Below are 24,279 nucleotides of genomic sequence, written 5' to 3' on the forward strand. Positions count from 1 at the left end.
CACTTTGTTTCTCTCTCTGAAGTTCTCCTCCTCCCTTCTCCCCTCTCTGTATGACTTTAAAGTCCAACATCCACTCATTGTCTGTACCAGGAGAAATCCCAGCAGGCCCGGGGGAAGTGAGGTCACTTCCTCGTGGCTCCAAGGAGCGCACACACACACACACACACACACACACACACACACACACACACACACACACACACACACACACACACACACACACACACACACACACACACACACACACACACACACACACACACACACACACACACACACACACACACACACACACACACACACACACACACACACACACACACACACAGAGAGCACATTGTCATGTTTAATGCTCTCACTCTCCCTCCCTCCGTTCCCCCAGTCCTTGTCTGTCCACACATCACAGTCATCCAATCTCTCACTTCTGCAGAAATATTTAACTGAGATGCTCCACACACTAATGATATAAAGGCTAATATTACTGTACATGTTATAACTGGAAGTGGATGGTTATTAGACTGTTTCTGTGTGTGCAATCATGCACGTCTGTATGTGTGCCAGTGCACGCGTGTGTGTATGCGTACAACACTTTTAATTATTATGATTCACCCGGATGTGGACGTAGTTTCCGATGCGAGGGAATCCAGAGGGAAGACACATTCATACCATGTGCTGATGAGACACATTTCCTTTGCCTAAAGAAATGTCTCTATCACTTTGTCATTATGGATAATTCTCTACCTCCAACAATGTCTCTGTTAATTTGACTCTGAATGTACAAATTTAACCAAACGGATTTGGTTACATCTGTACACTCTCCGAGTTACAAATACCGGTAGATTAATTCACCACTTTCAACCTGGTGTCCCTAATTTGGGCATGTCATTAAGGCACTTATTGGCAAATATTTAGAAAATAGCCAATCTACGAGGTCACTGAGCTTGTGGATTGTCTATTTTTCCATTCATCGCATGCCGAAATATAGTGTGCACTGAGGATTTCAATATGCACTGCTTGGGTTTTGACTGTCTTACTTATCTCAGGGCCTGTCTGTGTCAAAGTGGGGCCCGACATAACGCAGACTCTCATATTCTCATTTGAATAGGATCTAATGGCTATTCTGTCATCAAAGCTTGGCCCTTGGTCAACCCAAACGTGTAGTCACTCATGGTCTGTCCATAAATCTGCCCCGTCAGACCTGTCCCAGCATGTGGTGTCTGGCAGCAAAGAGGCCATGAGTCTGCTGGAGGAAGGTATCGCCAACCGCATCACTGCAGCGACCCACAACCATGACGCCAGCAGCAGATCCCATGCCATCTTCTCCATCCAGTACACACAGGTAAGGGTGAAACAGTTGAATCAATTTAATTTATTAGGGGAAAATGTATTTGAAAATACTGAAAATATAGCCTATTTTCACAGCGTGTCACATTGCGATGTGAGTTGTGATCTTTGCACGCCGGCATTGTATAACAAAGTATTAAAAAAGCTTAAGTGGATAATCAGACAGTATTTAGTCGAGTATAAAAACCCAATCCGATTGTTTCCCCCTTTGATTCATTGACAACAGTCAAGAAGGAAAAAGAAAATATGAGAAAACACGCTTCAAAATTATTCGATTGATTAATTGCTTGAATAATCGCTCAGAAAATAATCAATAGCAGCCCTACTGTACATTATCACTGCTACGTGTCAAATCTGATAGTTGTATCTTACCTTATCGCTTGCATCTAATATTTATTTGTATTATGTTTTATAATCATGTACAAACCACAACTTTTGTTGTGAACCTCTATCACAGTCTGACCTGTGTTAGTTTGCATGGCTCTATCTGATTATGTTTGCTTCCCTCTGCAGGCTATCCTAGAGAATAATCTTCCTTCAGAAATTGTCAGTAAAATCAACCTGGTTGACCTGGCTGGCAGGTGAGGTCTTTCTTACTCTCACTCTTTTCAGTACTTTTTGACATATACACATTTGGTGTGGTTATTTTTAAATAATTGTATCCTCAATTAGAGTTGCCCTAGCAAAGGGTAATGTGTTATTAGTCTTAATTGAATGAGTAGATGTTATTGTCAAAGCTGCCCCCTAGTGGTCTGTTACTGCAATGCTGGGGTTTACTGCATGTTGTTCATAGATGACTGTTTCACAATATTATGGACATTCATTTTGATATTTTATTTGTGTTGGGTGTAACAGTGAGAGGGCTGACCCCCACTACTGCAGAGACAGACTGACAGAAGGCTCCAACATCAACAAGTCTCTAGTCACTCTTGGCATTGTCATCTCTGCTCTTGGTAAATAAAACAAATTATTCTTATCTGAACTTTTGCAATTGATTTAATTTGCTGTGTTTATTATTATTGTCTGTAATAATAATCTAATAATAATCTGTACTCTAGTTATTCTTGAAATTTCGGAACTTTTGCAATTGATTGAATTTGAAGTCTTGGCTATCGTCTGTACACTGGTTATTCTGACATTCATTACATAAAGTACGTACTTGTCGTAGCATGCTGTATATGCTGGCTTACTACAGGGGTTCTCAATGTTTTTGGCTGGGGAGCCCCGGAAATGCTTTGGCCATGTCTCGCGATAAACAACACAAGTCTCCCCAAAATAATTTGGCGATCCCCCGAGGGGTCACGACCCACGGGTTGAGAACCCCTGCCTTACTATACTAAAGCCTGAGTTATACGCAGTGTCATGCACGCAACTAAGCATAAATCAGGCATGACTCTACTTTACCTCCCCCATCTTTCACTCTATCGCTGCTGCCCCTACCATACTGTTTGATTCATCATCATCATCTCATCTCTCTGCTCCTTTTCCATGCCTCCCTCAGCCCAGAACTCCCAGATGTCCAGCAGCTGCCAGAGTATCAACAGTGTAGCCAGCGAGGGTGATGGGACTGGGAGCACGGTGGGCAGCCACAGCAGCTCCCTGTCTGGAGGGAGGAGGCACTGCTTCATCCCCTACAGAGACTCCGTTCTCACCTGGCTCCTCAAGGACAGCCTGGGAGGCAACTCCAAGACCATCATGATCGCAAGTGAGTCCTGGACGTGTCCGTTGTGGAGAAATATGCAGTATATGATGCTTTTTAAGTACTAGTTTTAAATGTAGTTAGTGTTTGTCTTTTTAATCACTGCACAAAAGAAGTTCTGAAAGGAAAATAAAGTACTTTAAAGATGAACAATACCACTGGTCCTTTAACTTGTGTTGTTTATCCTGAAACGAAGGCTGGTGGCATTAGGTGATTACATCTTTATGATTAAACTGCTGTATCTTTTGCAGCTGTGTCCCCCTCTGGCAGCAGTTACAATGAGACCCTCAGCACCTTGCGCTATGCCGCGCACGCCAGGAACATTGTCAACAAACCTCGCGTTAATGAGGTCTGTGCTATTGTCTTCTTCACGTTTGTTCTCCAGCTGGCTTGTAGGGGGAGGAGGGTCACATCACATCAGTCTTGTATTGTTCATTATCTATTACACGGCTTCTCTTGTCTGCGTTTAGTCGGCGCGGCAGTGGCCTGATTAAATGGGGGGTTGTTTTACTTCATTATCTGCATGAGAAATGAAATATGAGACGGTCCGCTGACTATTCATATGTCTCTACAGGATGCCAGTGTCAAGCTGATCAGGGAACTGAGAGAAGAGATTGACAGGCTGAAAAGCATGCTTCTAAGCTTCAAAATGGTATGGTGGCCCTGAATAGTTAAATAGGCAGAACATTGCATTAATACCAACAAGGTTAGAGGCTTCCAGTGTTGTAAAGCAGGGGTTCTCAATGTTTTTTGGCTCAGTACCCCAAAGAAATGCTGTGGCCATGTCTCGCCTGGTGTAAAGTAACTAAGTACTGTACTTAAGTACAATTTTGAGGTATTTTCTTTTTTAATTTACGGGAGTATTTCAAAATTTCAGTACTTTTACTTCTGCTCCACTAGATCTCAGAGGCAAATGTTGTATTTTTACTCCACACTAATTATTTGAAAACTTTATTTGCTAGTTATTACAAAACACATCAACCACTTCAGCCCTATATACATTTTGGCCATTTACTTGTAACAGAGAACATTGCAGTATTGATACTTTTACTTAAAAATGTGAGTACTTTTTCCACCACTGGAGGCTACATTCTCTCTGTTCTAACCTATGTTGGAAATGTTGTTGGTAGAGAGATTTTACTGAAGTGTCATTTGTCTCTCATTCACAGCAGCGTAATACCAGCCCCTCCCTGAGCGATGAGAGGGATGGAAATCTCTCTGACATTGTGTTCCAGAATGAACTGAAGGTAACACAGTGCAGAGATCCGATCTTATCTATTGACAACACCAGACAGTACTGAATTGATCTCGCCAGTACATTATTATGTAAATTAGTTATGTAAATTAGGGGGAAAGAGGGTGACATTGCCACTCATTCTGCACAATTATGCTCCTTCTAACCTCCTAAACTATTTGGAAAACCCTCTTGAATATTAATGGGAGTAGTCACAGATACTGCTGTTTGGACTGCAAAGTTTGCCTTCTATAATGTTTCTGTTTTCCAGTCTCTGAGCAGCCTTCGGTGTGTCTCTAAAACGAGTTTGATTGGATTGATTTATTACCAGGTGTGTTAGCAGTACAGGTAGTACAGTCAAAGGTTATTATAAAAGAATAGCCCCAGGGGGCTTGTTTCCATTGTGGTCCATATGGCATAACATTTATGGAAAACTAGTGATCTTGGCTTCCCAAAAATGTGAATTAGGTTATAGACCGTAAGGGTTGTGCTAGCTAGGCTCATGTCTGTGCCCACAAAATGCAATCATGGGAATTGTAGGAGCCATAGGAACACCAAAAACAGCCAAACCAGACAGTATTCTCTCTGTCAATATAGGTTGTATCTTAAATATTGTTGTTCACTATGATCATCAATGATGATCATAGTGAACAACAATATTTATAAACAATTAACTGAAATGCTCATCAACAGCACTATACACAGTATAATAAAGTCATTCTTACACTCAAGTTAAAACTCTGAATATTCCGTCAGGTGGAAGAGCTGACCAAGGACTGGTCAGAGAGCTGGAGAGACAAGAAGGCCCTACTGGAGCAGTACAGTGTTGATATCAACAGAGACAGAGCAGGCTTCCTCATCAACTCTTTACAACCACACCTACTCACTGTGGACACAGATGTCCTCAGCACCGGGGTCGTCTTCTATCACCTCAGGGTACGCAGATTGGCACTATTGCTTTTAGTGTGTTACAGCTCATGTTATTAGCATAACCATTAGTATCATTATTAATATTAGTATTGTTGTTTGTTGAATTTAATGACTATTTCTTACTTTTACTATTTCTCTTTTCCCTCTTTTCCCTCTTATCTAAGATGCACATCACATGCTTTGTATATGCCCACACATACTTGCATCACACACGCACGCACATACATTTGCATACACATTCGCATGAACCACATGATGAAATCTCATAAAATCCAACCTGTAGAGTTGCTTCGTCATCGTCACAACTATCTGCTTACCTTTCAGCTGTCTCGACTAAAACCCACCTTTTATCTTTTGTGTCTACTAGATTCTCCCTCCCTGCTTTTCCTTCTATCTATCTCTGTTCCGCTTGCCAAAAACTCTCGATACAAGGTGCGTTTCTATTCTCTCTCTCTCACTCTCGCTCGTTTTTCTTTTTCGCTCTGCCCTTCAACTGTCCTGTAGATTTCGCTGCGTGTCTTGTTCTGAAATGCGTAAAAGCCAAGATGGTTGGATCAGAGGCTCTTAGCTCCGAGGCTGGGAGGGGGCGGGTTAAGCCCGGCTGATTCTGACAATGACATGTATGCCCTTAGGCCTGACAGGGTCTTGACAATACACTTCTTCCTGCATAAGAAGAGCCAAGGCCACCTGGGAACGCATGTGTTTCTGACATTAAGAAGATAAAATAAGCTTAGAAAGCCTTTTATCCCTGCTGGATTGGGCTTCACTGTAAATAAATGATCAGTTTCCTGACAGCTTCTGTAAGTGGTAGAGAAGTAGGAAGAAAGTTCTTTGCAGAGAACACAACATGATGCTGTTTTCATTTTCATCTGTTGTGGAATGTATGCTCGGGGCCTGCCTGGGTAATATATGTTTGATGTTTGTTTTCATTCTCATTTTGTGTGAATGAAATGCACAGCATGGTTTCCATGTTTAAATCTCTGTTCTCCGTTATAGGAAGGAGTCACCAGCATCGGACCTCAAGGCCAATTAGAAGAACCGCAGATAGGTATAAATGATAGATGCTCTCCCAACATTATAAAGCACCACAATGAATAAATGATGAAGCCACATTTGGAGACAGTACTTCAACATAAACCAAATTTTTTTATGACTGTGTATCTGTTGTGTCTCTCCAGTCCTGCAGGGCAGTGCCAGCTGTGAAATAGAGAACCAGGGCGGGGTGGTGACCCTCAGGCCATTACCAGGGTGTGTCTGTCTGGTCAACGACAGGGAGGTCACCGAGCCATGCAGACTGGCACAAGGTGAGGTTTCATCCTCAAATCAAATCATGTTATTATTATTATTAACCCATTCAGGCCTGACGTCGAAATTAAAAAAATAAAAGTTTTCTAAATCATGACAATTTTCGGAAAGATTTGAGGCACATTTTAACGATTTTTCAAAAATAGCAGACCTACAAGTTCATAGCGCGCCACTCGGTGGCGCGCTATGAGCTTGTAGATCTGCTATTTTTCAATAGCTAAATTATAACAATGTTTAAAACACCAAAAGGGGTTCCCGCCCCAAAATGGGTTAATGGTTAATGTGGTTAAACGCTAACGTGACATGGATGCGTTCCAGGTCTCAATGGATTAACTCACACACACACATGATTATGCACAAATCGACCAAAAAGCACACAAATAGAAGACACACATAAAATATTAACGGGTGCACGTGCATGCACCTGTGAACACACACATTTCAAACAGACAGTGATGCATATTTATGCTCTCACCCCTCTTTTTCGACTTGAAATGCATCACACACTCTGACCTACATGCTGCTTTTCTCTACCAAAACACGGACACTCTCACTACACAGCAGGTGGTGATTTCAATATCTATTTCTTGCATAAACACGCCGCCAGCATGCATCCACTGGTAAACACGTAGACACAACTATATGTACTCAACACCAGGGGCGAAAGTACCTGGCAACGGGCCCCGCTGCACATATTTAGTTTAGGCCCCCTAAAATATTACTGTGGCTGCGGGGGGGCACACCAAACGCGTCTTTGAACTGTACCCAAGCGTTCTGATAGTAAAATATTCATTCAATCTGTATGTATGTTTACATCAATTTGCATGTTTCACTTTCAATCAATCTGTATCTGTAGGACTAGGACTGCAGGGCTGCAGCCTGCAGGCTATCAGAAATGACTTTGGACAGATGGAAAAAACTTTAGTTAAACTTGCAGAGTGACAACATGCAGTAATCCTGGTCTCTAAACTACCTCCCCCTGGCCAGCCGGGGCGCCTGATGGAGGGGAAAGGAACTGGTCGGAATAACATGTTCCTTCCACGCGCTACGTCCGGCCAGGGAAACTCCCCCCTGTCATGTGAAAAGAAGCAGCTTGGACTCCTCATGCATAGAAGGAAGCATGAGGTCAGTCCGCTGCTCCCCCAGGTTGGCAGAGGAAGCCCAGGATTAGATAATTGACACTGGGTGAAAAAATGGGTTGCAAAATCGTGGGATAAAAACATTTAAGTTAAAAAGTATGTGACATGTCTGATTGGATGGGCTGTGCTATGGTATGACAGTTACAAAAGATTTTTTGATTAATTGAGTACAAAAGGACCCCAATGGAAACAAGACAATAGGCTTTCTTGGATTCATCCTTTTAGCAGACATTGTATTGTATTGTACTTCCCTGTGCTTGTCCATGCAAACTGTTAATAAAGTATTCAATCAATCAAGTCAATTCTGTGGAATAAAGGTTAAATAAATGAAAAACACAACTCATTTTCTACAACCTATACACGTAAGATCATCTCATCTGCAATATGTTAAGTTCAGACTCTATCCTTCTCTCTCTCTCTCTCTCTGTGTCTGTCTCCAGGGACACTGATCACCTTGGGAGGAGTCCACAGATTCCGCTTCAACCATCCTGCTGAGGCAGCCATCCTCATGGAGCGCAGACGGGTGAGTGCAGCTCACAGTTTAAAGATGATGACGTTGGTGATGATAATGATCTAGCAGAGTGAATAGTGATCATTATCTGGTGGATGGGAGGAGAGTTTATGATAATGGTAATGGAGAGATTTCCTTTTCTTTTACTGTATTCTGAAAATGATCAACATGAAAATGAGTTTGTGGTTGAAAGAAATCATGGCGACGATAGGGAGAATAACTTACAGTATATAGAAGCAGAATTACTTATATCAGCCAAGTAAGTTTGCACATGAACTGAAATTTAACTTTGCTTTGAATAAAGTGACAATGTTGATGAAAAATGTAAAGAAAAATTACAGGTACAGAATTAAATTTGGGCTGTGATGATTATATGGCTTTTTGATGATATTTAATTCATATTTCTCTTCTGTTCTCAGGCCAGTGAAGGTGTGCTGACCTGCATATACACTGACCTCAGCCCTCTCAGCCATGGTTCCAGGTTAGATACTATCATACTAAGATATTAAATATAAAGATATTCATGTTTTTCGTGTGCGTGCGTGCGTGCGTGCGTGCGTGCGTGTGGTGGGGGGGCTTTTTAACCCTGTCTGTGTGTGCCTGATTGAGCTTGTTCTGTCAACTCACATTATGCATATTTGATGCAAAGTACAAGTGTGCCACTTGGTGTACATTCAATAGAAATAGACTAATGCTGAATACTTGTTTCCTTCCATTGGATGGAGACAGTATGTGCTTATATGAGCAGTCACAGCTTGTTTACAGGACAGGCTGGGCCGTTGCTCGGCTACAGTCCAGACACACTGCACTTAACCCAACAACAGTAGCTACCACTCACACCCTGTGCCAAGAACTCACTCAGTGGTTGCAGTGGTGTGCTGCCCTGTAACCTTTTAGGTAAAATGACTGGTACAGTAGGATATGTTTACTGTAGATGTTTGAAGAGGGGTGGACCGTGGAGGATGTGTTTTTCCTTATTCTTTTTGCTTACAGTATCCTCTGTGATTTGTTTTGTCTTGTTGTTTCTCACCCTAAACTCTTAATTCTGTCTCCCAGCGTTGTAGGCGAGGAGGATCTCCAGGGGAAGCCCGGTGCCTCTCTCTCCCCCAGCGAGGAGCCTCCTCCCAGGCAGCGCGTGGCAGAGCAGCAGCAGTACGTGGAGGGTCTGCGGAGGGAGATCCAGGCTGAGCAGAGACAGGCTGAGAGGGAGCTGGAGAGAGAGCAGGCCCTCCTCCGACAGCAGCACACTGAGAGTAAGTTCACTTTCTAAACACAAATTGAAATAACCAGAATTCATGTCATTTACATTGTGCAGAAGCATTCAATGAACCGTTCCCAAAGTATGCATCTTTGAAAAATATCATTACCTGAAGTTCATTATAAAGTATATTGATACAAAAACATCACCATGCTAGCATGTTCAAACAATCATTTAGCCTAATAATACCAGTAGTAGTAGTAAAGAAGTAGTTCTTCTTTCAGCTTGGTACCAAACTCTTCATTTGACATTTGACTGGCAGAGTAATTTATTGAATTGTAAATCATTTATGTGGGATTATTATCTGCTACGTTTGATCTTTCTACAGTCCATCAGTGGATCTTGCAGGAGAAGCAGCGCCTGGCAGCTGTAGAGCATAGAGGGACCCAGGAGTTTGGAGTTCAGACCGACCTCATCCCCGCTCCTCTCCTAGAGAGACTGACAGCCCAGGGGTCGGAGGACCAGGGTGGTCCCGCCACAGCCCCTCTGTCCAAGGTGCTTAGAGCCAGGAAGAAGGCGGTACAGGAGGAGCTGCTGAGGCACCACGCTCTGCGCCGCGCTGAGAGCCGCGTCCGACGGAAACGGTTGCACTACCAGCTGCAGAGGATCGCTCGCAAGCGCCATCTCTTGGAGGCCAAGAGGGAGCTGCAGAGACTGGAGAAGGCCCTGCCGCCAGGGTTGGAGAGCCCCGAGTCCCCCGAGTCTCCTCCTCAGCCTAGGGGAGGAACACCAGCCCGCCTACGTAGACACTCATTCTCATCAGACCTTCTCTCCCGGCTCTACCCCCAAAACACCCCTATCTTCAGGTCAGCATGTGATATCAAGTTACACTGATAGCTATTCATATATACCTTTTATTATGTCACATTTTAAGGAGGGTGGCCACAGTGGGAAGCAGTCCATATAAACATAATCATTCTCAACATCAATGTCTCATAAATGTCTCAATGTTGAGTGAATTGTTCATGACATTGCTTTTTAAAATCACTTACTACAGTTTTTCTTAACTGTTCCCAACAGCCATTTCCTGAAGAGAAACAAATCTACTGAGCTGACTTCGGATTTCTTGACAAGTTCTGATATCAGCGGGAGCAGGAAGTGGGTTTCTGATGAGTGTCTTCCACAAGAGAGGACCAGAAGTCGCTCCAGTACCGTCTCCTCTGGGCACAGTCAGGGTCTCAGGAGCCACGCAGCATCCATTGTGAACCTCAAACAGACAGACGCCAAGGAGGAGCCCCCTGCTCAACCCTGCCGGGAAAGACCAGAGAGAAAACCTCTGCTTCCGAATAGAGGCCTGACCTTCAAGACAAACCAGAGTCAATCAGTTAGTCTTAAGGCCCCATACAGACGTGCCTTACAGCCAATCAGCAACAAGAACATAAAGGCACCTCCAGATAAAGACACATCAATTTGTCAGAGTGTTGCTGATAAGAATGTCAGGACTCCATCCCAAGGAGGTATCAAAGGACTTGAAACAATCAAGAAGGTTTTCTCGCGTTCCGTCGCTCCTGGGTTAAAGATAGCCCTGTCCAGAGTGTTTAGAAAACCCCCATCAGGTGTAAGCGGAGAACAAGGCTCCAAACCTTCAGTGAAGATAACGAGCAAATTTCACTGGAGGCAAGCCAGAAACAGGAACCTAAAAGACACAAAAATGAACCGAAACAAAAGCTCACTAAATACGAGCGCCTCTTGCGAGGAACTCAGTCAGTGTACTTTCTCTCGTGATGGAAGGAACCGGCGGTGGCACAGTACAGAAGCCCTGATGAGCAAGACCATCAGGTGGGTGGAGAAGCAGCAGGGGTTTGTTGGGTGGTACGAAGACGACGAGGAAGATGAACAAGAAAGGGATGACGGTTCCTCTGATGGCGACAGCCTCTTGTCCCTGGACTCCCTGTCCTCTGCCTATGCCACAGCCCTGACAGTGCAACTGAGACACGAGGAGGAAGCACAGAGTGAGGGGGAGAGCGAAGCCAGCCACATGTCCAAAGACTCCTTGGGAACAGAATTCTGTTCGAAACACTCAACAGTAGAGACACCGAGTCGGACACTGGTGCCCACATACTCAGTAGTGAGGGATTCCTTATGTTTCTCTGTAGGGCAGAGCAGGATACCTGAAATCAGTCCTGTTTCAGTGAGGAACGACAATCAGAAAACCCACGAGTTCCCTGCAGAGGCATACTGGAGCCAACATGCCTGCTCCAGAACACGGGTGAGTGGGGAAGCTGAAACAGGAACAAGCGAGCAAACCTGTCATAAAGCACCGGATTTCGGAGGGAGAGATGCAGTGATGTCTAAAGCGGATGAAGAATTAGGAAGCACTCAGACCATATCGACAAGTAGCCCTCGCTCTCTCAGCAGCTGTAGTGTTCAGGAACTGGTTCTCACTGATGCATGGTCCTCCACGGATGCAGCGGACAGCCCCAGGATTCAGAGGGATGTTCTTCTCCAGAAGAGAATGGTGTCCAGAGCAACAGTGAGCTGCAACAGTCCTAGTCCCAGCAGCATAGATCTGTCAGAGTGTCAACCCATATCTAGAAGCTACAGCTCTACATCCAGCAGCACCGAGGCTGTAAATATAACGGTGGAGGAGCAGAGCGCTCAGGTGTCAGGTGACATGTCAGACACACTGGCTCTCCAAGACTCCAAGGTGCTATCATCACAACCAGAGGATGCAATCACTAGAGCGACGGCGGAAATGACACAGGATGGCTTAGAGTGTAGTGCAGACCGCCATGAGATGCAATCAGAAAATATGAGTGAGACGTCTATGGATGAACGAAGCAGCAGCGACGCATGTATAGGCTTTCTGTCCAAGTTTCCCTCAGACGGAAGTGTTTATGTGACGTACGTTGACTGTGAGACTCGGCATACCACACCTGCAGTACCGGAGCCAATGCAATTACATCAGTCCTTCACAGATGTGCTGCATGTGACTAATTCCTCTGCTATTGGTATTTGCAACACCGGTTATGAATCAGAAGCCTTTATGGCTTCAAATTCTAACAAGAGTGAAATATCTAGTGACATGTCTGACATTAGAAGTGCCTTCCAGCATAACGGTGAAGATGCTGCACTATGCAATGAATTTGGCCACTCAGAAAATATACAGGACAAACTCTGTTGGGCCAACGGCACCAAAGATGTGTCACCTAGAAGTGACAAAACAATGCAGGGGCTTGACACCAAAGGCCCCAGGCAGGACAGCATACACACAGAGCAGGAACATATTAAATCCGCCTGTAAAAATTCCAGAAAGAGGAACAAAGACCAACAGGATGCTTTCATGGGTAGCTTGAAAATTCCAAAAAGAAGCAACAGTGGGGAGTCTGTAACATTCTGCTCCAAACCAATGAACAGCACAGGATTTATTGGACCCGATGGCAATAATTACACCAGTGATGTAAATGGCAAACAATCTGAACTGGAAACTGATAGCTCTACATATGACTCAAACAGCACCGATGTCAGCTTCAAACGAGAAGATGCGGTTGCAGTGTCATTACCAATGTATGACTGCATCTGTGAGACGCTCAAACTGCCCTGTAACATAACTGACCAGTCTAAATGTGCTCATAAAAGCGCTTATGTAAGCTCTCAGGAAGGTGTCTGTGTCAGCGAGAGCAAAGAATGTGAAAAGGGTGATGTAAAAGGGGCGAAAAGGTTTGTAGAAATGCAGGCTGGGAACTCTCCCAAAGAAAACCAGAGAAAACATGGTAGAACAAACACGTGCCAGTGGGGTGCTATCTGTAATGCCATAGACCTCAAGATCTCTGAAGTGGTGAACGAGCACTTGAAAATGTCATCGATGGACACAGGCGGCATCAGTGAGAGCAGGAGACAAAGCCTGGGTGCCCTGTCTTCCAACATGCAACAAAACACTGCCTCTACATTTGATGTTGGCCATAACAGTGAAGTGAGAGGGAGAGATGGGCCACTGAGAAATGAGACAAGTGAACAGAAACGGATGGACTTTGAAAGATGTCCTTCTGTGGAGCAGGGAGAGGTTCCAAGTGAAAACTCACTAGACCAAAGCGACAACACGATGTCAGATATGCTAATCTGCAAGGGTGCTGGCAAGTTGCCCATGCACACTGATACCACACACAATAAAGAGCATGCTCACAGCTTCACCAAAAGCACGTCAGAAGAGCCAGTGAATAATCATTCCATTTCCCTGTCCTCGTCTGCTGAGTGCCGAACGATCAAATTAAATCTGACACCAAACAACCAAGCGCAGTGTGAGTTCTCTGACAGCCCCTCGTTCCAAACTATTAGAGGCTGCTCAGAAAATGATTCCCTTTCACCCAATCAGTGCGTTGTTTTTCAGGGAAAGCCTGAAGACAAAGGTGACTCTCTGTTGCTCTCTCATCCTACTTTTAGACATCATGGTGTTTGCTCTAAACAGTCTGATTGCCAGGCCTGTTTGACTGGCCCAGCAATGAAACCTGATACCCCACAACCTCACAAAAGCCTAGCAAACACATCATCCTCCATGGTTAACACAGAATATAATATGAATAGTACCCATACAATGGATGTTAGCCTGGAATTGGCAGCTTGGGTTGAGGATACATATAAACTGAATTCAGCAAGGATGATTGGACTACATTCCCAAGATGGCATTCATGTGCCTGTTGCTGTAAAATCCTTGTTGAACGGAGGATTTCAGCAAACCATTCCTGACGAGTGCCCAGACAGCCAAAGAACTGTCAATGTTGAGAATCGTACTGTTGCTTGTAGGCATCTGGCTGATCACAGCATCGATGATACAGGAATAAAAACAAGAGACAAACAACCTATGATATCACAGTGTCCACCTAGGGGTTCACAACCCCACTCGAACAACGTGGCAGAGACCTGTGTGGTTAATATGAATTATAACAATAAAAGCCACATGGAAACGTGGCTCAGTGCACAGCACATTGTTGACAGCTATATGCAGAACAATACCAAAGGAAGTGATGTGATCAAAAATGAAGGTGGCACAATAACATGCAAAACCCTGACGCAAAGTCCTGTGATTTTATCAGCAACACCAAAAGGAACAGGAAACTCTACGTCTCGTATATCCAAAATACATCAAGGAAATGGCAAGACAAATATAGCTGATGGGAGTGCCAATCACATGCCTAGAGAAGGAAACACAATGACCCATGTTGGTAAACAGTGTCATTCTATTGTTAAGCCTAGAAGTGGAAAATCGAAACGGTTCAGAAGATCTCAGGCTCAGGAACACCTTGGCTCCTCCTCTGACTCAATAGTGAAGTCGTCATCAGAGGAAGAAGATAATATGTCGTCCAGGGTACACCGTAGCAGGCCCTCATCAACACAAATTAAGCCCAGAACTCAGAGTTGTGGCAAACAAGAAGTTTCCACCTTGAAGTCCGAGGTAAACTCCACGAGGGAGGCTTGTTCTATTGAAACGCCACATGGAAATGTGAGTCAAGCTGGAGGTTCTAAACAGCAGAGTCCCAAACGTTACACATTACCATCTCAAACAACACAGAAAAGGCTAAATAGAGAGATAATATTATCTTGCGCAAAAGACGGTGAACCACAACATTCGCTAAAGCCTCGGGACTCCCCAATGCATTTTGCCTCGAGCGATATTAACCCCTATGTTCACCAGTGGCAAGATAGTGAAACGAGTCAAAGGTGTTACAGGAGCCCAGCTTTTGGGAGTGCAGCCGACCTAACCTGCAAATCTCCACTGTTGAACTGTGCTGAAAAGCACATAACAAGATGCTGTAGTGTCGACATTTTAAACAGCCATAACTCGCCTTTCAACTCCCACCTCAGCACTTATGCCAACAACAAGGGGCTCTCTAGCACTCTCAGCAGCATTGAGGATTACAAAGACAGAGTGACTCCCACATCTCACCATACACCGTGTCACCAGTCCTCTGGTATTGACGGTCACCTGGCTAACCTAACAATGCACAGCGATTCTTCAAGTAGTGATGCTCCTGGAGGCCATAGCTCTGGTCAGGTGGACGAGATCATGTTGGTTTACTCCTCTGAGCAGGAGTCACGAGCAATTAAGACCCAGGCTCGCAGCAGAACAACATGTGAACATGGCACTCAGACTGAACGTGGCCTTCAGTGCGCCCTGAAAAGTACTGTGGTTGACAGTGATCCAAAAAGAAAGGAACGCCACCAAAGGAGCAGCACTCATGTACCCACAACAAGGAAGACAATGGAGGACATTAAAGATTCTCCCACGTGGGCCAGTTTGGAGAACATGTCCGCTCACCTCTCCCAGCTCATTCACAGCACTTCAGACCTGCTGGGGGACGTCCAGGGGATGAGGACAGGGGAGGGGCTCAAATCCAGCCCAAGAAGGAATGCTAACATCTCGAACGTCAGTCTCTCCTACAGCTATTCTAAAGACTGGACCAAGACAGATTGTTCAAGCCAAACAGCTGTAGATATTGGCATCCAGACAGAATTGTCCTCAACACCTGTTGAGAAGGAAATTACTCTCAAACATCAAACAACATGCAGTGAAATGTCCAGATCGCATGAGATCAATGTAATTGTCAAAGTTATTGGTTCTGAAGTGCTCAGTATCTCCCAAGTGGGGGACTTGCTCAAAATGGAGAAGTTTGAAGCTGAGACAAGTGAAAGGAGGAACCTGATGATGAACACCTCTCCTGTAACAGAAAGAACTGGTATACAATCAGAAAGCATACATCATGAAATAAACTCCCCAGAGACTGTAGCTGAAGGTCAGAAGCGTATAAGATCAGCTTGTTCCAGAATCTCAAAACAGAGCACAGCTAAGACGCTGTCTCCCAGAAGTGTTGGAGTGTCTGAAAATACAGGCAGATCATCAAAAAGTAGCTGCCAGAAACAATTGAATGGCTTCAAGCAACAGGCTAAATTCACAGACCGAGCGTCATCTCCCATTCTCACTTTCGGAGCACGGACATGCACAAAGCCAAGAGGCACACAATCTACGCCATGTCATCAAAAACATCAAACATCTAAGATGCCAGATGAAAACCAATGCCCAATGTCTGCACATTGCCTTCACTCCAGTAGACAATCACCAACCACCTCTGCTTCTGTCACTGATGAAATGTCCAGGACATCATGCAATAACACCTCCGTTAAATCAAAGGAATCTTTATCACTCGAGAATATGAGTGAAATTAGTTTTTCAAGTCCCAGGGGATCAGACAAAATCCTTGTTTCATCATTGGATAGATCAATGGATAAGGATAGGAAAAACATCACTCGAAAAGAGAAGGCTACCAGCCCAAACTGTACCAAATGGCAAAGTCCTCAATGGAGCAGTCCTACTAATGAAATAACTATGCATAATCAGGCCTCTCCTAAATTCAGGAATGCTGATGTGTGCAAACACGAAGGAAGATCAAAACAGGAAAATTCTCAACACTGTAGAACACAAATGATGGACTCAGACCAACTCGGAGTGACAGATGGTTCCATAGACTACTGTAATGACCCTTCCCCTCTCAGCGAGAAGACTGCCAAGGGTCAAGAGGATGACATAGCGTCTGTTTCTCCCAGTGAGTGCAATACAGATATCCTCGTCAATATTCAACCCATCGTGACCAGTCCCTCCCGACAACCTGATCCCCATTGGGTCCCCGAGGACCTTCCCATGCACAATAAATTCAACAACTGGTCAGGCATCAGTCGGCAGCAGCAGGAACGACAGTCCAGTTACCATGACAATGGCCGCGACAAGAGGAGAAACTGTCAAGACTGGGTTGTGCTGGAAAGTTACGGTTCAAATGCAGAGTTGGCGGCGCGGAGGGAGAGGAAGACGAGGGAGATAGAGAGGCTGAGACAGGAGAGGGAGCAGGTGATGGCTACGGTTCATCTGAACATGAACCCTCCACCATTGACTATTGAACTGACTGAGGCCAAGATGCATTATGGCCTGGGAGAGACAGACACGTTGCTGAAGATGCTCTCTGTCGGGGCCAGGCACGGGCAGCTGGAGCAAGATGGCGCTGTTCCTACCAAACAGCTGCTCTATGACAGGTAAAGATGAAATCTACCTTCCACGTTTGACTGTTATATAAGGACGTGTTTGAAAAATAACAGATTTACATACAAATTAAGCAAGTACAAAATCTTAAAAGCCCAACTAATGCCAAAATGTGAATGGTCCTGAAAACACATACCACTCTATCTGCGCTTATAATTATAAAGTATGTAGAAGTGTGTGAATGCAATAAGGTGATGATTAACTTGTTTATTTCTCTTTCTTCTGCTTTCTGCCCCTTTCCTCTCAGGCACAGGAGGAGTATTGAGGGCTTGAGGCAGGAAAGGGAGGAGCGTATCCAGGATTTTCAGAGAGCTCGTAGCCTGAGCCCCAGCAAGCTCCCTCCCTCCCCTCCTCCCCCTCCTCCTCAGGAGGCCACTTGTTCCACCTCCAGGGCCTTGGCTATGCCTAGCCACCGTAGGGACTATCTGCTGCAGCCCCGACAAGAGGTGGTCGACTGCACCAGGTAATATACTCTACAGGCCAGGACACTAAGTCTTTCCTATTTTTATTAATATTATTATCCTTATTTGTGTTATTATGTAGCTGAGTATACCCCTTGAGGATGAATTAAGTGTCTATATACTGTAAAGTGTAAATGAATGCCCCTTTTCAAGCCCACAATGTGTCGCAACACGTTGTGAGCTTGCAGATTTTCTGTTTGCGCTGTTTTGGAAAATGTTTCACAAATTGTCCAAAATATGGGAGCCAGTATTAATGTGGTTAACATAAATTTGTAATAAAATGTTGATATTATCAAACATAAATAAAATGTATCAGACAGTCTACATGTTCGACAGTACAAAGGAATGACCAGAGCAGCAAAGGTATGGATCTCCCCCAGCAAATCGAACCCTGATCAAATCTCACTGAAGTGTTCTTCTATATTTTCAGAACCCAAAACCCTCCCAGGGGAGAAGGCCTTTACCCATCTGAGATTGAGCAGCTCTTGCGCGACTACGGCCGCGCCCGAGAGGAGGCCAGGACGGAGATTGCCAAGGCGCGGGAACGGCTCCGAGAGAGGACAGAGCAGGAGAAGAGAAGGCTTCAGCAACAGGCTCTGTCACAGGTTGTCAAGGTGACTGCATCCTGGATCACAGCAGCACACTTCATTGTCATGCTGATAATCTGATGAGTTATAACATGGTTTCATTTTAGACAAGACATTGCCTGATGGGCCATATGCTCCTTGTGAGTGCGGGGACCAGGGACCTGGGTTCGAATCTGACCCCCATCTTGTCGCGCGTGTCTGTCCTCTCTGCAAAACGTTTACAAAGGCACGCACAATCGCACATCCACAATGATAAAATACTAGGTGCTGGACAGAAGAACACTGGATCATGCTCACATGCAAAAATAATAAAATAAATGTATTATATTACCACCATTTATTTAATATATTACCACCAAAGGTCTAGCTCTTCCTCAGACAAGGAACTCAGACTGAGGAAGAGCCAGATGCTTGAAATGTCACCTTGGTGGTAATATCATAAATATACATGGGAGGATGATCCAGTGTACAGACTATTTTTCTGTCTCCTCTCTGTCTGCCCTTGGTTTCCTGTCTCTGTACTGACCTATGGTACTGACCTATCTGAAATAACGCATAAAATGTTCTTCAGAAAACAGACATTTTATTTTCAGATTGGCACCTATTTTATACAACCAGGAGAGAGAACTCGTCCAGGATACAGGATTAATGGAATTGATGGATAGAAGAAGCAGAAAGAATTGCAACTACAAAACTTTAAATTTGAAGCTGATACATTAAAAACCTTTTTTTACTGTTTACTAAAGAGCTAAAGAGATGTGGAAATGTTAATTAACAAACACTATAACAATGATTGAAATCGGAATACAGAGCTTAAACTTTGTAACTAATTAATATATTTGCAACAAAAAATATCACTCACAGCCCCTTTAAGGTATTTGTAGTACCATACTGGAGATCCTTTGCCCAGAACTAGATATACTGCAGCCTGTTGTAATTGCTTGGTGCCACATGCCGCCTCAGGATAATTTATAGAGAAGGCTTTCAATACCTGACAAGTCTAATGAGTTTCCTCCACGGCTCAATCTAATATTGTAGTGATTTGTTCTCCTATTACCGTAGAAGTTATTGTGCCGTTTCCCTCTCCTGTGTGATGTAGGACGACCCACGTTATGGAACCAGGGTGAGTAACAGCACCCTGTGCACTGGCTCCAGCCTCAGCCTGTCTTCTGGACCTACCTCAGGCTACAACAGTGGCAACACTACTCAGCTACAAGACAGCATTGGGCCCACACTGAACGGACAGGTAGGAAGATGTTACACATGAAAACATTTATAGTTCAATATGTATATTGCAGAAAAAGGTATGCCCTCATGGGTATTGTAATGTGCTGTGGATAATCGCATCCTCTAAGTTAAGTGAGGTTGTTTTTGTTTTGTTTATAATTAATATATTGATGGGCAGAAACCTTGTATTGTTGTGTTATGTTCTTTTCATAAATTAATGTTAGTCAAGTTAACAACACTGATGAGATACATCTGATGAGATACATTTTGAGGTTGTAAATCAGCTATTTTTTGCTATTTTCAAAACTTTTCGTCTATAGTGAGAGTGACATGCTCAAAAATAGGGTCGTGTCTGTGGGTTTTATTAATATTTACTAATCAAAAAGTATTAAAGGAGAATTCCATACTAGAAGGCTTTCTTACCTTTATTTCTAGTCGTTATGTCCCCACCAAAGAGGTCCAGGTGTTATTTTGTGCAAAAGTGCATTATTGGCTATTTCCCCTACCATAAGCCCTCAATGGGGGTTGGGTTTTTGTGCTAATGTGCTTATTTCCATCGAAATAGGTAGTAAAGTGTGCCGCTTGGGATACTATTTACATTTTGAAGAGAGGATTATATTAAAAAAGATTTTTGAGTGATGGAAATGTGTTTATTCAATATACTGTACATAATTAATACCAAACGTATGGAGGACATCACATCACCTTATAACCACTTCCTGGATGAGAGTGTGTCTTTGAACTGCATGGGACTCTGCTGTTTTCGTTCAGACCGCCAGCTTCCAGGATGAAGTGCTGAAGGTCAAGACGCGTCCCCCAATATGTGGCCCTCAGAGTGTGAGGACCCAGAGAGCCTGGCTGTCTGCCCACGGTAATGACTAGAGTCTAGTCAGCGTGTGACTGAGGTTTGTGTACCGCCGTCTAGTCACTAGACGGCGGTACACAAACCTCAGTCACATGTTTTATGATGTCCTGTGCTGTAAAGCACTGCAATTTGTCTGCTTGATTGTGGAAATGGCTTTATATAGTATATGAATTTCTGTTGACGTGTCTAAACAGTGGTTAGTTAAGCCATATGCACTTTATAGTGTAACGACTAGCCTGAGAAATATTTGTCTAAATGTCTATAACAACCAAAATGGGTTTTTGTCTGTACTGCTCTGTTTGCAAGAGAGCAGCCCTGTTTTGAAGTAAATTCTCCTCATGAATTAAAGCTCTGCGCTTTCGTGCAGCCTCTCTCTGCAGTGAATTTATGCTATCTGTGTGTTTGATCTACTGCAGATGTCCGCCTGGAGCCTCCCGCCGCAGGAGGGTTTGAGCCCCAGATGACCTCATCACCGTTGTCCCCCAACTGCCTACGCCAGCGCACCGCCTCGTTCGGCTCCTCCTCCTCGTCCGTATCGACAGCCTATCAGGACATCACCTCCACTCTTCTGGGACGAGCTCTGGCAGAGGTAAAAACAAATGAGAACTGAAGAGAAGCTTGTACACTACAGTAGGGTATTTGTTAGTGATTATTCTATATAATCACATATTCTATCAGTGACTTCAATTAATCAAACTATTTTTTATATCATTTGTTTTATTTTGTGTATATCAACGAGCCAACCTGAAAAATGTATCTAATAGATTCTTTTTATAATTTACTAAATTGATTAGTCTGATAAACCCTATTTTATAGTAGTCTCGCAAACATTTTGAAACATTTTGAGAAAAGGTTTAAAATCTTTCCCCAAAAAATCTATTATTTAATTAAAATCTTATATAATCTATGAGATTAACTGTTCTCCTCAAACATAACACTGCAGTATAAGCAGCTTTACACAATGTATTCTTTCAACCCAGCAGTACATTGACAATTTAATACAGTATAGTCTGAAATAAATCTGAAATAAATCTTAAAAAAAGAAAAAGAAAGAAAGAATGGAACTGCTTGCTTATGTAAACCGTGGTGTAATCCAGGATTGTAACAGATGCTATGTTTGATGTTTGCCTGGTATCCTAGTTTCTTTGAAGCAGTACATTGTATTATTTCCACTGTATTAATTTGTCATTCATACAGGTACAAGCAGAAAATGTTTAGTTAAATGAGTCTGAACATTTACTCTGTAGTAGGTTGACTAGGGTTCGTGCTATTTATACTCTTTTTTTCTCTTATTTATACTTGAAGTAAACTTTTCTGACAATACACACATAGTGAAGCCGTAATATGGGTCATTATTATCCACACCACATCATCATAATTATTCTCACTCACTCATTTATTTCATAACATGAATAATAGATGAGGGATAAAAGCAAGCTCTTGTGTCCACACAGGTGCGACTAGCTGCTGCTGGAGACATGGCCAACCTGATCATGGGCAGGAGCTCTGCTGGCTGGAGGTGAGTGCATTCTACTTAAAGCTTGAGTTATTTCATACCATGGTTACTCGCCGAATATACCGTTTTTGTGTGCAAGGAGATGACATTCGGCACAGGTCTTCAGTACGAATTGAACCTGTTACATATACGTCTCCTTCTGTGTGTTTACCACAGGTACCAGGGTACAGAGCGAGGTATCCAGGCTTACTATAAGCCCTCTTCCAGCCCGTCTGTCCATGGCTTCCTGGGGGCCGGGGAGCTGAGCAGACCCTTGGCCAGCCTGTGGAATATGGTCCGACAGCCATCCAAGGCCAACCTGTACCACCAGTCCATACGCTCTGCCTGGACCCGACCACTAGATGACAGCACTCAGCTGGGTGAGCTAACACACCTGTCTGGGTGGCTGGCAGGCAGTCTGCCAGCACTTAAAGGACGGCATTCTCTTACTGAACCATACCTATCTATAGACTCTCATTTATCATTGGTGAATAGCACCTCAACATACTCACAGTTTCAATGCCACATGCTATATATGAATATGGCCTAATCTAATTTTGCCAACCCCCCAATGCACGTCTCATATGTGTATTATTCTTGTGCAGTATGCTTTTTTGTCGTTTCTCTATAGTTTAATACATCATTCTTGACGTAACTGACCTTAAAGTGATGCCAAAGGCAATTTTCCAACTAACAACGTCCTCTATTTTGTTTTCAATTTTATTCTATATTCTGTTTAATGCTCCTTTTTTTTTTTTATATGTTTTGCTTCTATTCTATTCTGTCTGCCTGTCTAACTCTTCCACTCTCTGCCTGTCTGCCTCTCTCTGTGTCCTTGTTCAGTCTACCTATTGACAGACCCGTCTGTCTGTCACCTCAGCCAGCCGCGGGATTTCTGCTGCATCAGCGTCGAGTCCAAGCAGGTCAGTACCGCACAGTGCAGTCCCACAACAATCATCCCCCAGCACCAAACACATAATTACAGGCAGCCCGTCAGTCATTGTGTCTGTGGTTCAGTGAGCTTCCGCTGAATGACATCAAGTGGCAAGGTCACACTGCAATAAAAGAGTTTCTTTATAGTCTGGCATGAAACCAGGAAGTACGTTGTCAGCATGAATTTTGTAGTGCTTTTGTAATCGATACCTATTTTACAGCAAGTCCTCAGTGTGGCAAAAAAAATATCTGTTGTTAACTTTTAACTTTTAACCACATGAACACTAATGTCCTGGTTTTGGGCATGAAGATAGAAGAACATTTGGCAACAATAGGCAAAAATTCGGTGAAAATATATAGATGAACATGATTTTTGATTGATTCTTTATTTAAGTGTCATGCTTCCGAAGAAGCCCAGCCCATATGGATTTACAGGACACTGTACCATATGGACTTACAGGACACTGAACATTTAGCAAAAATGCATCGCACCATGACGCATTGTGAGCTTGTTGATTGTCTATTTTTTTACAATGTAGCATACAGTACTGCATGGTATATGTTTAGGTGGTTAAGTGCAGCTCTCCTTACCGTAATTGAATCATATTGAGACAGAGGAAAGCTGAGACAGAGTGTACAATTGCCTCTTGGCCAAGCAGAGGGCACACTCTCCAATGTTAAGTTGTATGCATGCATGTACCTCCTCCCCTCTCCCCCAGGCTGGCCTGTGTGTGCTGGCCATGCAGTCTGTGTTTGAGGAGTCTCTTCCTCGTCCCAGTGTGGATGCTGTGCGAGGGGAGTTGATGCCCAGTGCCTGGGTCCTTCAACCTGTCAGACGGAATGGGCAGGAGGTGGTCCGTGTCATCTGCCTGCTGCAGGTGAGATTATGCTTAACACATTGTTGGTTGTCTGAAATGCATTGCAGAAAGTATATGACTAATCCCCACAGCTGTAACTGTAATTACACTACATAATGGTGTACTGACAGTCCACCTGTCCTGTTCCTCTCCTCTCCTATGCTTATAGTGAGGGCATGAGGCTGCATTTTTGTATTTACTGTATATATTGTGTAGCATCACTGTTGGGCGGAAACCTTATACTGAATTTAGTGGAAAACTGGTTCTAATTATTTTAAGGAAAATTATTAGAACCATTTTTCCACTAAATCTAATAACTACATTAGATTTAGTGGAAAACAAAAAGCATGGCATACATCACATATATAATAAAATCACACCCGTGTGAACTGAGTGGTGTAAGGTCTGTCT

At 43.7% G+C, this 24,279-nt stretch overlaps 1 protein-coding gene across 1 annotated transcript in view; it reads left to right on the forward strand.

Moving 5' to 3' along the window:
- stard9 (StAR-related lipid transfer (START) domain containing 9) overlaps positions 1 to 24,279 on the forward strand; it is a 52,068-nt gene that overhangs the window by 24,496 nt on the left and 3,293 nt on the right. Inside the window, exons 8-31 of the mRNA XM_079527457.1 lie at positions 1,197 to 1,339; positions 1,858 to 1,925; positions 2,200 to 2,297; positions 2,846 to 3,049; positions 3,295 to 3,392; positions 3,618 to 3,695; positions 4,213 to 4,290; positions 5,034 to 5,213; positions 6,204 to 6,255; positions 6,386 to 6,511; positions 8,092 to 8,174; positions 8,582 to 8,643; positions 9,219 to 9,415; positions 9,749 to 10,226; positions 10,441 to 17,436; positions 17,691 to 17,906; positions 18,335 to 18,518; positions 19,591 to 19,737; positions 20,490 to 20,589; positions 21,000 to 21,172; positions 22,038 to 22,102; positions 22,256 to 22,458; positions 22,922 to 23,001; positions 23,731 to 23,889. Of these exons, the coding sequence (XP_079383583.1) occupies positions 1,197 to 1,339; positions 1,858 to 1,925; positions 2,200 to 2,297; positions 2,846 to 3,049; positions 3,295 to 3,392; positions 3,618 to 3,695; positions 4,213 to 4,290; positions 5,034 to 5,213; positions 6,204 to 6,255; positions 6,386 to 6,511; positions 8,092 to 8,174; positions 8,582 to 8,643; positions 9,219 to 9,415; positions 9,749 to 10,226; positions 10,441 to 17,436; positions 17,691 to 17,906; positions 18,335 to 18,518; positions 19,591 to 19,737; positions 20,490 to 20,589; positions 21,000 to 21,172; positions 22,038 to 22,102; positions 22,256 to 22,458; positions 22,922 to 23,001; positions 23,731 to 23,889 (10,268 nt within the window). The remainder of the gene's footprint in view (positions 1 to 1,196; positions 1,340 to 1,857; positions 1,926 to 2,199; positions 2,298 to 2,845; positions 3,050 to 3,294; positions 3,393 to 3,617; positions 3,696 to 4,212; positions 4,291 to 5,033; positions 5,214 to 6,203; positions 6,256 to 6,385; positions 6,512 to 8,091; positions 8,175 to 8,581; positions 8,644 to 9,218; positions 9,416 to 9,748; positions 10,227 to 10,440; positions 17,437 to 17,690; positions 17,907 to 18,334; positions 18,519 to 19,590; positions 19,738 to 20,489; positions 20,590 to 20,999; positions 21,173 to 22,037; positions 22,103 to 22,255; positions 22,459 to 22,921; positions 23,002 to 23,730; positions 23,890 to 24,279) is intronic.

The sequence above is a fragment of the Electrona antarctica genome (genome assembly GCF_951216825.1).
Source record: "Electrona antarctica genome assembly, chromosome: 18".
Classification (NCBI taxonomy): Eukaryota; Metazoa; Chordata; class Actinopteri; order Myctophiformes; family Myctophidae; genus Electrona; species Electrona antarctica.